This window comes from Sinocyclocheilus rhinocerous, unplaced genomic scaffold (assembly GCF_001515625.1).
Source record: "Sinocyclocheilus rhinocerous isolate Xijiao unplaced genomic scaffold, SAMN03320098_v1.1 scaffold315, whole genome shotgun sequence".
NCBI lineage: Eukaryota > Metazoa > Chordata > Actinopteri > Cypriniformes > Cyprinidae > Sinocyclocheilus > Sinocyclocheilus rhinocerous.
Genome location: NW_015630423.1, coordinates 1230708 through 1245645, shown reverse-complemented (window position 1 = coordinate 1245645; position 14938 = coordinate 1230708). Strand labels below are relative to the sequence as shown.

The 14938-nt window shown below is 38.9% G+C and overlaps 1 protein-coding gene across 3 annotated transcripts in view; it reads right to left on the bottom strand.

Moving 5' to 3' along the window:
* Positions 1–6733: 6733 nt before the first annotated feature.
* Positions 6734–14938, bottom strand: part of LOC107740375 (forkhead box protein O1-A) — a 40141-nt gene continuing 31936 nt past the window's right edge. Inside the window, exons 2-4 of one of the 3 annotated variants that reach the window (XM_016552803.1) lie at positions 9298–9489; positions 7967–9183; positions 6734–7790 (exon numbers count right to left, since the gene is read on the bottom strand). In XM_016552803.1, coding sequence (XP_016408289.1) covers position 7790; positions 7967–9183; positions 9298–9489 — 1410 coding nt within the window. In that variant the 3' untranslated portion in view covers positions 6734–7789. Of the gene's footprint in view, positions 7793–7966; positions 9184–9297; positions 9490–14938 lie in introns of all 3 variants that reach the window. The other 2 variants (XM_016552802.1, XM_016552804.1) reach the window with 2 other exon arrangements.

Here is a 14938-nt window from a genome sequence, read left to right as displayed (position 1 = left end):
TGTAATGTAAGGGCCATATATGCAGTTGGCTGCCGTCCACACCAATCTTACACACATACGCGGAAAACTCACACGCACTGCATTCCACAGGAGCTGCTCATGAGGGGCCTTCAGCGGGGTGGCGTCCCTCCTCCCCGCACTTCCTCCTTCTCTCTGTCAACACGCAGTTTAAAGAGAACGCTGGACCACACTGCTACACAAAGGACTGAGATGGAGAGCAAGGCAAAAACTCAGGAATGAGTGAGAAAAAGTAGTACTGTAAATGTCAGTTCTCATATTGCATCAAGCTTTACCACCTGTTTGTCTCCCAGAACCCAGCTCAAGTCCTTGGGTGACCCACTTCTGGGCATTTCAACAATCATTTGTTGGATCTTAAGAAATATATATTGGATAACCCATATATTGGATCCAGATAACTCTGTTGGCTGGGTGTTGTCCAAAAGCAGAGAGATCAGGGCACAATGTCAAGATCGTTCTAGTGACGCGGACCAGCTGGAAGCCCGAACCATAATAGAAATCCAACACCCAGACCTGGAGAGAAGTGCAAAGAGAAAAAAGTGCCAGTTAAGCACTTTTTTCCTGGCGTCCTTTACTATCAAAGCCAGGACAAAGATCCCCACTGCTTTTCACACGATTGCTTTCCACAGGACCATCTGGCTCCAGAAACCCCCAAACTGATCACATCTCAGTGCTGAGGAGGAGCCAGAAAGAACCCAAAGCCTGAAATGGGGTGACTGAGTTCATTCTGACTTAAAGCAGAGGGCTATTTCAGGGAGAACAGTGAACGCACTCCACTTTTTACAAACTTTGATTAGAATGTATTAGTGAAAAGTCTCCAGCAGCTCATTTAAAGCCATACCAAGTCAGGTTTTGCATTGTAACAATTTTTACACCTTAACAAATAATTAATACTTTAGACGCTGAAAATTCAGCGTTGCCATCACATAAATAAATTACATTTTATAATATATTCAACTAGAAAACAGTTATTTTAGTGTATTTCTGATCAAATAAATGCCTCCTTGGTGAGCATAAGCGATTTTTTTTCAAAAACTCTTTAAAAACAATATGTGACCCTGGAGCACAAAACCAGTCTTAAGTCGCTGGGGTATGTTTGTAGCAATAGCCAAAAATACATTGTATGGGTCAAAATTATTGATTTTTATTTATGCCAAAAATCATTAGGATATTAAGTAAAGATCATGTTCCATGAAGATATTTTGTACATTTCCTACTCTAAATATACACTGTAAAATCTAATTAGTTGGGCTTACTTAAAAAAAGCATGCAAACCGATTGCCTTGAAAAAACTAAGTAAAGTGAAATAGGAATAGTATGTTGTACTGACAGATGCTTAGTTAGTATAGTTTACTTACACGAGAGTTCTAGTAACTAAAAAAGAACTGTAGGGGGTACTTGATCCTTTCATTTAGGTTTACTCATGACTTAGTATAGCTACTCACTGACTCCCAGAGTGCATTGCGGCATGAATAAATTATACAGTTGTTGTTTTACAGTTGTTGATTTTATTTGACAATTTAATTTGCTGTCTTGTGTCAGTAGTAGCACATCAAAAAGAGCAAATAAAATGGTTATTGTTACAAGTAATGAAAATAAATGAACTTGAATTGTTACCATTGTTGTGGTTCACATGCTGAGTGTTTAAGTCTGTGTGTGACTTTAGCATATTACCACTTACTATTTAAGGATTATATAAGCCCAAATAAAAGCATCTCATACTATTTATGAAAAATGAAATTTGATAAAGTTCTTTAATAAACTATTGGATTTTACAGTGTATTAAAACTTAATTTTTGATTAGTAATATGCATTGCTAAGAACTTCATTTGGACAACTTTAAAGGCGATTTTCTCAATATTTAGATTTTTTTGCACCCTCATATTCCAGACTTTCAAATAGTTGTATCTCGGCCAAATATTGTCCTATCCTAACAAACTATAAATCAACGGAAAGCGTATTTATTCAGCTTTCAGATTATATTTATATCAATCTCTCAATCAATCGACATTTTTCATAATCAAAATAATCTGCTTTATTCTGCTTTAAGACCAACAGCGCTCCAGACACACGTAATCTCTTCAAAACATTCAATTCTCTCCTCTGTCCCCCTCCACCACCTCCCACCACTTCTATAACAGCTTATGATTTTGCCACATTCTTCACAGACACAACTAGAACAATCAGTAGTCAATTCTCAGCCCCCCACACACAGGACCTCAGACCAACCACACCCATTGCTAAAACTCCCATCTTCTCCTTCTGACCCCTCACTGAGGCAGAAGAATCGAAACTTCTCCTCTCCAGCCATCCTACAACATGCCCTCTAGACCCAATCCCCTTACACCTTCTCCAAGCAATCTCTCCTACACTCTTACCAGCGCTCACACACATCATCAACACATCTCTCCTCACAGGCACCTTCCCCACTGCATTCAAGCAGGCTCGGGTAACCCCACTGCTCAAAAAACCTACATTAAACACTTCACTTATAGATAGCTACAGACCTGTCTCTCTCCTTCCATTCATAGCGAAAACCCTCGAACGAGTTGTTTTCAACCAGGTATCATTGTTTCTTTCACAGAACAACAAACTGGACGCTAACCAGTCAGGTTTCAGGAGTGACCATTCAACTGAGACTGCACTACTGTCAGTCATGGAAGCCTTGCGGATAGAGGTCTGCATTCCCGTGGGACCCGACCGGATTTTTTGCACTGCGGGATTAAATTCCCGAATAAAACACGGTAGCGGTCGGTAACTCTGGTGTAATTTGAACGGGAGCGGGAGGTCTAACAATATCCCGTTAAGGGTAAGGATGGAGCAAAGTGTGGATGCGCTGTCCTTGAAAATGTTAAACGAATTGTATCCTGACAAGACGAATAAAAATAAGAAATACAATTTTTGTACAACATTTTTATTTTCTCTGACAATTTTTTAACCCCTGTGTTGCATAAAATATTAAACGAATTTCGTGTCTTAAGATAATTCATATAAATTCAAGTCAAAGTCAGTAAATTCAAGACTCTTGTCAAGACGAATAAAACAACATGCAATTTTGTGCAGACTACACTTTTATTTGTCAGCCTATCTCTTTCTTTCAGTAGCGGTTTAAACGTGAGATTCTGGAAATGAGATCTAAATTTAGCGGGAACGGTCGGCTTGGGAAGAAAATTATTCTAAGCGGACAGCGGGTGAACAAAGAGTGAATATATAGCGGGAGCGGGTGTTGATCGATGATCAGTTCTTGGACCCCTCCTCTTCTCCATATACACTACATCACTTTGCGTGAATTCCGCCGCAACTATCCTTTGCCAAATGATAAGCACACTACTATATCGCGATTCTAACGGAGCATGCTGCACAACTTCTTGTCCAGGCCCTTGTCATTTCTAGGCTGGACTACTGCAATGCTCTTCTGGCTGGACTTCCATGAAGCACAATCAAACCTCTACAAATGATTCAGAATGCAGCGGTACGACCGGTTTTCAACGAGCCCATGTTACACCTTTCCTTATCTCCATGCACTGGCTACCGGTTGCGGCTCACATTAAGTTCAAGACACTGATGCTTGCATATAGAACAGCCTCAGGCTCAGCACCCACCTACTTCCACTCACTATTACGAATCTACATCCCCTCCAGAAGTCTGAGATCCGCTAGTGAGCGACCGACGCCTCATGGTACCATCACAGGGAAGCTCAAAATCACTTTCCAGAACATTCTCGTTCACCATTCATGGCTGGTGGAATGATCTTCCCACCCCTATCCGGAATGCTGAATCCTTGACAATTTTCAAGCGACAGCTGAAAACTCACCTCTTTCGACACTACTTGACTTCATCCTAAATTAAAAAACAACAAAAAAAGTGTCTTTCTCTTTATTTATTCCTTCCCTTTCTAGCTTGTACTGATTTAAACAATGCCTGAAACTTGGTATTGCGAGCACTTCCTGTGACTGTTTGCCTCTTTAAGATGAATCGCTTTATGTATTCCCCAATTGTAAGTCGCTTTGGATAAAAGCATCTGCAAAATGACTAAATGTAAATGTATTCCAGGTTTGTCACATACCTTTACTGTACTTTTTGGACATTGGTTTTAACATTTCCCACAAGCCATCAAAGCTTCCTTGTGATTGAATAAAGACACAGCCACATTGGATTCTTCTTTTATATAACATAATTTATATACACATGGCTTTTTACAGCGGCAGCATGTTTCTTGTACAGGAATACAAGCACAACATCGGCATAAAGAACAAAATCAGAGTGCTATGGCCTCACATTTCACAAACTGTTTGCTCACTGCTGATGAACTTAAAGAATAAAGATATAATATACATATGTCAGTATTAGCATGTCAGCTTAACAATATAATTTCTCTCTTATAGATTATTACTTTCTCAACTACATAAACAAATTGCACCTTTAGTTATATCATTTTTTTGATTGTGAATCAAATCATTTCTGCACATAAGTTAAGAAATGTAACAGTTTGTTTCAAAATAGATAATCTTCACTTTTTCATCTCTCTAGGAGAACTCATTACATCTATAGACAATTCATATAGACAAGTGCAATATTTTAATTGATATTTTTTTCATGAAAAATTGGTCCAAACTCCACAATCTGAAGAAAAACGGCAAAATTTTCTTCAAAATTAATTTCAATGATCATTATTAGTTTTTTTTTTTCTTTCTCAATTGTTCGGTATTTTTTTTTTACAAACTGCTGCTAAATACAATAACAGTGTACAATGTACAAAAAACTGTGCATGTAAATTATGTTCTACTCTAAATATACTTCATATTCTTCAGAACTATGAACTAACATCTTTGACATTAACATGACTCCACAGCTCTATCAAACATGAAATATCAAATATTTTGTCATCGTAAAAACATACTGTAGATGACAATAATCTTAATAATCATTAAAGTACATGGATGTGCATAGGTGGGGTCACCTGCTAAATTCACAAAGCAAATGCATGTTCATGATAATTGGGCACAATGTAATCTGGTTTCTTCTTGAGTGAGGCAGTGTGGGTCAGAGGTTATTAATAATATTTTAATGAAGTGAGCTTGTTTAAGTTAACAAACGTCTGGCATTCTTCTCATGACTGAACCTCACTGTGTCCAAACCAGGCGTGACAAGAAATTTGTCTGTCCATACTAAATAGTGAAAATTATGGCACAGCCAATCATATTTTGTGTTACATATAGAGTTATGTAGAGTGGGATTTTGGACCAATGAGATTTTGCAATGGGTGGGGCTATACAGTAGGAGGCCACAGGAACAGAAACCAAAACACCAACAAGTAACTTGTGGCACATTCCGCCTGGTTAGAAAACAGTGTTAACGTTCATCAAGAACACCTCTAATAACATTAAGCATTTAATATTTAAAAATTGGCCAATAGTGAGAACTTAATTTATCTTAGTTTTCTACAAAGCATTAAAATGTCTTCAGCATTTTTGTATTATAACAGTACTCAAGAAACCATTTTGAGTATTGTCTGAGATATCTGTAATTTTTGCTGGCCAATTTGAAAACTGTTTAAGTCTAGTAGTGCACATGGGTGCAAGGAACCTAAACTGTTGAAATTCTTGGTAAAGGGAACAACAAACTGAAATGACATGTAAATGAAAAACAAAAGTTGAGGCACCACAGACTTCTAAAATCACCACAAACTTGTAGAACATATACATCACAGTGCCTGCAGTTTGAGAGAGATGTGAATTAAAATAGAAATATAATACAAGTGTAAATAATACACTGACATTATACAACCACAGCACTTTTCCTTCAGCCAAATAATGTTGTCAATGTCTCTACACTTTCTTAAAGGCAGAGAACTGTAGTTTTACTACAGCAACAGATTCAATACAATGGTCACCTAGCACTGTAGCTGTAAACTACATTAACCACTGTTAAAGGCTTTGGTGGTGTCCGGCCCAGTGAGAAATTATGAAGAGCAAATACAACAGTTTGTTTATTTATTTATTTTAATTTTGAGGTGGTGTCTTACCCTGGGATTTAGCTCTTATATGGGTCACAACAAAGACAGGCCTAATCTTTGTCGGAACTAACAACTGAAAAAAAGTTCTGGATTTTAAAGACCTAAAATCTCAGGGAAAATGCACTATAAACGGCTTAGAAGAAGTAATGTATCCAAAAATTCAAATTCTGGGATCATTTATTTGCCTGCATATCATTCCAAACCCGTGACTTAATTTCTTCCATGACACACAAATTATTTTTGCTTAATAATGTATTGGCTGCTCTTTTCCATACAATGAAAAAAATGAAAGTATTGGGTCAATCGAAATTTGTAATTTTTCACATAAAGCCTCCAAAACAAACATGGCGCTATAAGATGTGCAAAGAAACACACAAAAACCAATGGTATTTGCCATCAAATGGCAAAGATGAACTATTTTTGTAGTTCAAAAGACTTGACAGACTTTTCATTGCATGGGAAGAAGCAGCCATGATATTGTTCAAAATGTCACTTTTTGTGTTTCACAGAATAAATAAACTGATTTGGAAAAAAATAAGTTACTGTATATTTTTTTTGTAAATTATAAGCTTTTCATTATTGGGTGAACTATTTCTTTAAATAAAAAAAATAAAAAAAAGAATCTCAAACTGAAGCCAATAATAAACAGCAATAAGAATAATTGTGATAATACAAAAGGAAAAAAAAAACTTCTATATATAATAACCTTCTTATATTTTTACTTTATATGTTTTTGAAATATATTTCATGTATTTACAAGAAATGTGGAAAGATGCATATAATTCAGATGAGAAACACTATTCCATGTAAGCCTGCCAAAATGTAAAATGTCAAGTCCAGTTTCTCTCAGATTTACAAAACAACATTAAATCTGTTGCCCTGATTGTTGATATCATTGTGTAAACTCTCTGTACACCAGTTAATAGTAACACACTGTTTAGAAATGTAGTACATCTTGCCTACGTCAAATTCTGAGACAGAATGAAAAGTGTTACAAGACAGAAATGAAAGTGTAATGATGTGCTGTATGTTACGCAGTTCAACTAGTCTGCAACAATTTTCCCTAACATTTCCAAGGTCATGTTTGTGCAGGGCTATTTCTAAATAAATCTATTTACAGTCATTCCTGCCTACCGCTGTTCCAGTTCTTCTTCCCAATAAGGCCAATCATGGAGTCTCCATGAAGCACAGCATGAATGTGTTACTCTCAGCAAAAATTGCAGTAGGGTTTTGAACTGACAACACAATAATGAATGAGCTATTACCTTGGGAGTCACTTTTCTGAGGTGTATCGAATAAACTTGAGGTGTGCTGCCTGGTGTTGGATTTGATGGTTATACCTTATCACAGTTTACCCTTAATGGAAATGCGACTGTAAAATCATTACTGAAAATTGGTGTGAACATTGGTAAGTTTGTGTTGCAGCAGATGTAAGGGCCTCAGGTTTTCGTTGCCCTGATTTGACGACTAATTCTCTACAGCAAGAAGAAGGCAGCATAATAAAGCTTGTCAATTTGGCTATGGAGCACAGGCACCTGGTTTGGCACTTAGTTTGAACGTGAGTCCCAATGTCTGAGGAAAATATCCTTGCAATTTAGCTCTGTACTGAGCCAGTGTGCTTGGCAGTGTGAGGTCGTATCTCAGCCGCCTCTGCTGAAGAAAGCGAAAGAATAATGGGGGCTACGTTCCCTGACGAAGGGTTTGGATGTGTGTGGACAGCCGCTCTGTGCTGCTGTTTCCCAGTTGAGTTTTTTTTACCTGTAAAAATAAGAATAAAAACGTCAAAGAAGCCACTTCACATATCATCTACACAAGTCAAAGTGTGTACAAACGTGTGTTTTAACCACTACTCAAAAAGTCAATTTGAAAAGTTACCGGACTTCAGATACTGATGGGGTGTTAAAATTTTATACTTTTAATAAAAATAGCTCCTACCCAGACACCCAGCTGTGGGTGGTGGTCTTTACACTGTGAGGTGGGAACCCCTGTTGGGTGGCCATGGGGTCAAAGTTGAAGTCCAGCGATTCTCCGTCCATGAGCGTATCATGCAAGATGGACTCAACATCGCATTCAAATCGCTCCACAGGCATCCCGTCCAGATCACTGGGCAGCTTCTCCAGGTGTTGCTGTTGCGGGTGGGGCATCATCCCTGGGCTGCGCCCATATCCGTTGCTGTTGACAATGCAGTAAGGAGGAAGCCCACCTCCAAGATGACTGGAGCCTCCATACTGCATCTGCATGGCTGACTTGACGCTTCCCAAACGCCCACCAGCACTGCTGTGACCAATCCCGGTCAGAGGGTGCAACGATCGCCCATTCAATGCCAAAGATGTGGCTTGTCCATGCATATTGTGTGGATGAGAGAGGGCATGGCTGTGGGATGCTCCACCTCCCATAAGTTCATTCCGCCCACTATTGTAGGGCGGCAACATACACCCACTGCCTCCAGCTGACTGGGAGACGACGGTGTCCACTGAGGGCATGAGCTCTCCAGGCTCTCCATCAGATGTAAGAAGCTCCTTCAGCAGGCCTGCTGTGCAGTTAAACTGGCCCATAGTTCCTGGGCCAGAAACAAAACTGGGCTTGCTTTCTGGCAGAGGCTGCATCGGCATTGGGGACATGCTGCCCATTCCTCCCTGGCCGTAAAGACACTTACGATAGTCTTGTTGGGTCTGCTGGTTGACCGCAGCCAGACCTTGGGAACTGTAGGGGGAGTAACCAGGGCTGGCCTGCATGAGTGAAGAGGGTGAGGACTGGCTGGATCCTGACCCAGGCCCTCCTGTGGACCCCACCGATTGGTTCTTAGGTGAGAGCAAGTTGAGGTTATCCAGAAGGTTCTCCATCACATTCTCAGAGCCACTGTGACCCAGAGAACCAGCCATTTCAGACAAGCTGGGGAGAGTGGAGGTCATTTTGGCACCTGACCCAGGGCCTGGGTAGACCATGTGGACATCAGAGTCGCCAAGTTCGTCATCAATAAAGGGCGAGAGACGGCCGCTCAGTGTGCTGGCATTGGAGCTGGTGCGGGGACGGAAAGCCGTCCAGGCGTCAAAGTCATCATTGCTGTGGGAGTTCGGACTGCCTGGCCACTTGCCATACTGAGAGCCTGGGCTATCTGCGACCCCCTCGGGACCACCCTGAAGAGCCAGCTATAAAGTTAGAGATGAACGAAACAATTTGTAAGAAAAATAACTGTATGTACAAATGTATAGTGTGTACTGTTTATGGAAGAGAATGCCGCAGGTCTAGTGTGGAACTCTTACCTTTTTTTTTGCTGCTCGTCCTCTGCTCTTGGCAAACTTGCTGTTGTTGTCCATGGAGGCAGCCCGGCGTCGAGGTGACTTGCCACTTTTGCCGCCTTCAGGGTTGAGCATCCACCAAGAGCTCTTACCTGTCCCCTCATTCTGCACTCGGATAAACCTGCTATGTAGGGACAGGTTGTGTCTGATTGAGTTCTGTGGGAGAGAGAGAGACAGCAAGGAGAAAAAAGTGTGAGCGTTATGTTGTTAGTTTGCCTTGTTCCCGTAAATTCCCCTCTGACGGTAAATCAGCAGAGTGCAAATCCACACAGCAGCTGTTTTCTATTAAAGACTTTTTTTTTTTCACCTCCACTTTCGTCCACTCACCATATCCTTCACCTATATGCATCATTTTCTGTCATTCAAAGGAGACTTGAGGACAGTTTTTCTTGAACACTGGCCATTCTTATAAACATATTCTTGCAAATATTTACAAATTGCTCTCAGTGGTCTATTCAAACAGAACGAGAGAGTGCCTTCGATGTTTTGCTGTGAATCATGAAAACATAATTCTATATTTAGTGACAATGGACATTCCTAATCTTCAAATTCAGAGCTCTGACTATTATCAATGATACATCTTGATGAACCTCTGCCTTCAAAAGTGAATGAACTGATTTATTTGAAGGTATTAAAGATGGCATGTGCCCTCATAGTTTTAAGTGCAGATGCAACTATGAGTAAGCCATTCGTAAGTTGATTTACCAAAAGTGCATAAACACTGACGTTTTCAGAACATTGCTTTGTTTGAGTGGCTTGGCCTGTCAGCTTCTGCCCTCAACCAATGACACGTGTTACTTTATAGGAGCGCAAAAATTATAAAAGAAAAATAAGTAAAAAAATGCACTGCCACACGGTCTGACTTAATTAGCAACATATCACTTAAATAGCAACCTTTCTTAATGACCAACCAAAACAGCCATTTCTGTGCTTGTTATTCTATTCTTGCCAATGAATAGTGGTAGCAATAGGGCACATATAGTGTAGTAAAAAAATGATGTACTTTCTTTCATTCTGATGAGCTCACATCCCATAATATCTGGCAAACACAGGTCAACATTCAGCCTGGCATAGATGCATTACCTATGTTGTCATGGTGATCTCAATCATTAGGACTATTTTCCCTAGAGAGGTGGAAAATGGGGGATTTTTGAAATGCTGGTCTAATGCCTCCTGTGTCTAATTTAGAGTTGTTAATGGATAGTTACAGGACGTGATGGCAGCTTAAGATGGTCTTTGTGGTTGTTTGTGAACTAAAAGGCTTCACGAAGCACATGCAGAGACACATTTATTAATTAATTAATTTATTCATTTATTTATTTTTGGAAAATCTAGCCCATAAATCCTACATGCTCAAAAGAAACAGATCTTGAAAGATCGAATGCAATTCATATAAACAATAACCTATGTGTTCTTTCTTATTCTGAAATAAAATTATTTTTAATCAAATCAAATCAGTCGTAATCCTAGTGAGGTTGCATCTGTCCTATCTTTCTGAGAGTCCTCCTCAGCATTAAACTCTAAAATGAGACAGTCTAGCAAGTCTTCTGGCTACGCCATTAAAGTTTCCACCTCCGTGGTCACAGCACAAAAATAATATTGACAATTTTAATAATCAATCAATAAAAAAGTTGTAAAAATTAAACTTATTTTATAATAGTCTCATGTCTCAATGTCTCATTTTAATTTTTACTAAAATAACTAAAACTAAAACTGAAATAAAAAAGAATAAACTACAGACATAAAAATTCACTTTCTATTAATGCAATACAGCAAATGACAACCATCTGTGGTTTTCCAGTGGTTTACATCATGAGCAGTTTAGCATTATGTAATTAATTAACAACAACAAACATAATCCTTACATCTCCAATAGTTTTTTTTTTTTGCATTTGATAATGATATTGGACAAGCTCAGTGCTGACTCATTTTCTAATTCCTTTTCATGAACTGGAATGTGTAGTGGAGGATTATGGGTGACTGGAGGACGCAAAGGATACACTTGATGCATCATTTAAAATACAAATAATAAAGGACGTGAAAAGAAGGCTGCCTCCAAAGGATCTTTCAAATTGACACGATCTTCAACAGAGCTTGATGAGGTGTCAGCCAAGATATACAACCTTACTAGGATGCAGCCTTTACATTAAGAAACACCCAAGTCAGCGTGGTGTAACCAACATGCAGGAAGCCATTTTCTTGTCATGTGACAAGAAAGGAAATTATATCACAGAAAGAAGCCCCGCACACACTTTTGTTCCATTTTTAAAACTAACTGACCTTTTTAAGTTCAAATAGTCAAATGGAGTAACATTGGGAATAAAAAAAAAAACAGACACACACACACTTGATGTTTTTTTTTAAAACATCAAGATAGGTCAACTACTTTTTACTTCACATTCAAGTACTTTTTAATGCATGGCTTAACCACTTTACATTTTTTTACATTTTTATTTTTTTTATTATAATTTTGATCAAAAATGGTATAAAACTTTTTCAAAAATGCATGAAAACAACTAGACATACTAGCAAACAACTAGTATGCATCACATGGCACAAAAAGGGGAAATTATCAGAATAACTACAAATAACATCCTATGATGACGTACATTATGTGCGTTAGCATTTACAGAGCGAAACAAAATCTAAAAATCAAATGAATCAAAATAATTCAGAGCTAAGCATGCATGAATCCAAAGCAGAACAATACCAACTGAAGTAATTTCGCTCTGCTAACTAAAACTGTCTATCTGGCTCAAATTTTGAACAGAACACTGCACAACTGAAAACAGAGTCACTACTTTAAAATACAACTTTGCATGTCAAGTGAAATATCTCTTGGGCAGTCCGCAAATATGTATAGCGTGACAAATTTAACCACAACCACATTAGAAGAGGATTCACTGATGGACATATGGAGAGGTTTGGGAGAATGGGAGCCCTGGGGAATACCAGGATAGGACTCGGCATTCTGAGTGGGAACAGTCTGGCAGAGCAGTATGTTTGGATGTGGCTCAAAACTCTTCCTCTTCCTGTTGAGTGTTATCAAAGTGTTTGTGCACTAGCGGTGAACTATTGAAACAGGAGTTCCTTCTCTGATGCTACCTAGGAACGATGACAAACCGGAGCTATGAGAGAGTCCATTTATCCTGTTTGACTGCTGCACTGTATGTTTGTGTCCTCTAAATAGCACAAGCCAACTGAGTTCCTCCAAACCGCAGTTGAATCTGTCCCTAAAAGTATGAGAACAAACGGCCAGAAAACGATATCAAAGCGTGTTCATCCTGTGTGCAGGTCTGCAGCTTCCTTCCCGATTGACACATTTTTAGCCTGTTTTGACAATAGTTGATGTATTAGTGGTGGCAGAACACAGGAACTTCGACATTCCAACTAATCACTGTGTTCAAAGTTCAAACGTAATCACAGCTAGCCCACTAATACCCTATCTCTTCTGGAACTACAGTGTCCCAATCTACATTCCTGTCTGTGGATACTAAACCCCAACCATCACTCTTGTTGTGTGAAGATCCTATAATCTTGGGTTCGCAACAATACTGCCATTCCACAAATACCACACACAATGAGATGGCATTATATAAAACTGAGCAATTTCTAGAATGTTATGATCAAGTAAGAACACAATGTGTCATCTATGCAACTGAATCATGTCATTATATTTTCCTACAGTGAAAATGTGGTATAATGTGCTAAAAAATTTCCACATTTCAGTCATTTCATATGGCTATATATATTTTAATCAATCTACCTTTATTACAGTAACTGTAGAGTCATACATGTAAAAATAAACTAATTAATAAATACAATTAATTTGGAATAAATTATTGTATGGTGTCCACAATACCACAGTTGTTACAGTTATACTATAATAAAATTGTAGTGACATGGTATTATGCTGTATTCCATTCAAAGTAGGATATTCTTATTTGGTATCAGTGACTTAAATCAATATAAAATATAAAATGGCAATATTTGTTTTGCATGTGCATGATTATTAACAAAGAAGAGAAGATTGTTTACTGTGTTTAACAGTCCAATTGAGCCACACTTCCGCAGATCACTTGCTTACTGAACTTACTCTTCTCATGGCATTGGAAACAAGTTATTATCAAAATACCAAATCTGCTGTTCTCATAAAACAAAATTGCCCGATGATTGCTGGCTGTCAAAGTCAGATACAATCATGCATTACATTTATATATTATTTTTTATTAGGTTATATATCGCTTTCTAGATGAGCTGAGCATAACAATTTCCACAACTTTCCCTTGGCTTTTTAAGATGTATTTAAGATTTATTAGTTACAGATTATTAGATTAGGCCTGAAAAAAAGTCAAGAAAATAAAAATTTCCAGGTTGTTCATAATCGTGCAAACCCTGACAAATGTGTCATACTCATATTGCATACTCAAAGAGTTATTTTCACATACACACGATTTGAAGCCCCTGTTGCAGGAACAATGAAGAAAGTCAACAGCAAGAGCCAAACACCAGGAAGTGACCACATGAAAGAGGACTGTCACAGGAAGCCGGCCTCACTTCCTGTCTTTCAGGAAGCAGTGGTTGTGTATTTGAGCCTCTGAGTTTGTGTGTGTGTGTGTGGAACGGACTGGAATGCCAGGCCACACAGCCAAGCTGGGGGTGGAGAGAGAGCTGCCCTACTGCACTCCTCCTCTGGCAGACTTCTGTTTGGCACCAGATCCAGCCGCAGTCATTCTCACTCCAGAGAGAATAAACAAAGCCCTACAGACCACAGATACAAACCGAAGAGCTCAACTACAGCCAAAGCAGTGCCCACTCCATTGCCCCCTTAAATAATGGATATCTAGACATTAAATATGCCTTAAAATGTCTCTGTAAAACACGACCCCATGGCCTGATAACTAAAAATCTTACAAAGAGCATAAAGCTTTAAAGGAATACAGCAGTTTTAAAGGATTATTCCAGGTTATTTATAACAAAAGTACTCCACATGTAGCATCTGATGGCATGCCATGCATGCGATACATTAGGGTGAAATTAAGGTGAAAATAACTTAAATATAGCATATGTAAGTATGCATACTCTACCCAAGTATATGAAGTCAAATTCTTTGATTTGTATGTGTCATAACATTTAGAAATATGCTTCATCATAAATTATAATGCAGCGCAAGTACGCATGCATTCTCAGTGTTGCCACAAGGGGCAATATTGTGGGCATTAGCTTGAAAAACATGGTTGTCACGAATCCTGTCCATGGACTTCCGTTCGATCTTCCGTTACATTGACTCTCACACTACACAAACTGTTGCATGTCATCCCGGACTACATATCCCATCATCCATTGCACTGATTGCACACAGCTGTAACCAATCACACGCTCACTATATTACCCCCACTCAGATCCTTTTCAAACTGCCGAGTATTGTTTGCGTATATCGCTCTCCTAGTGGTAACACATTACGGAGCCAGTTTCCTGCCCTAGTTTCTAGTCCTTAGTTCCTAGTCATAGTCTTGTCTTGCCTGCTTTCCCGTGTTACCTGATTCTTGCCTGTTTATCTTGGATTAACCCTTTGCCTTTCTGTTTCGGACTGTGTTTGCACCTC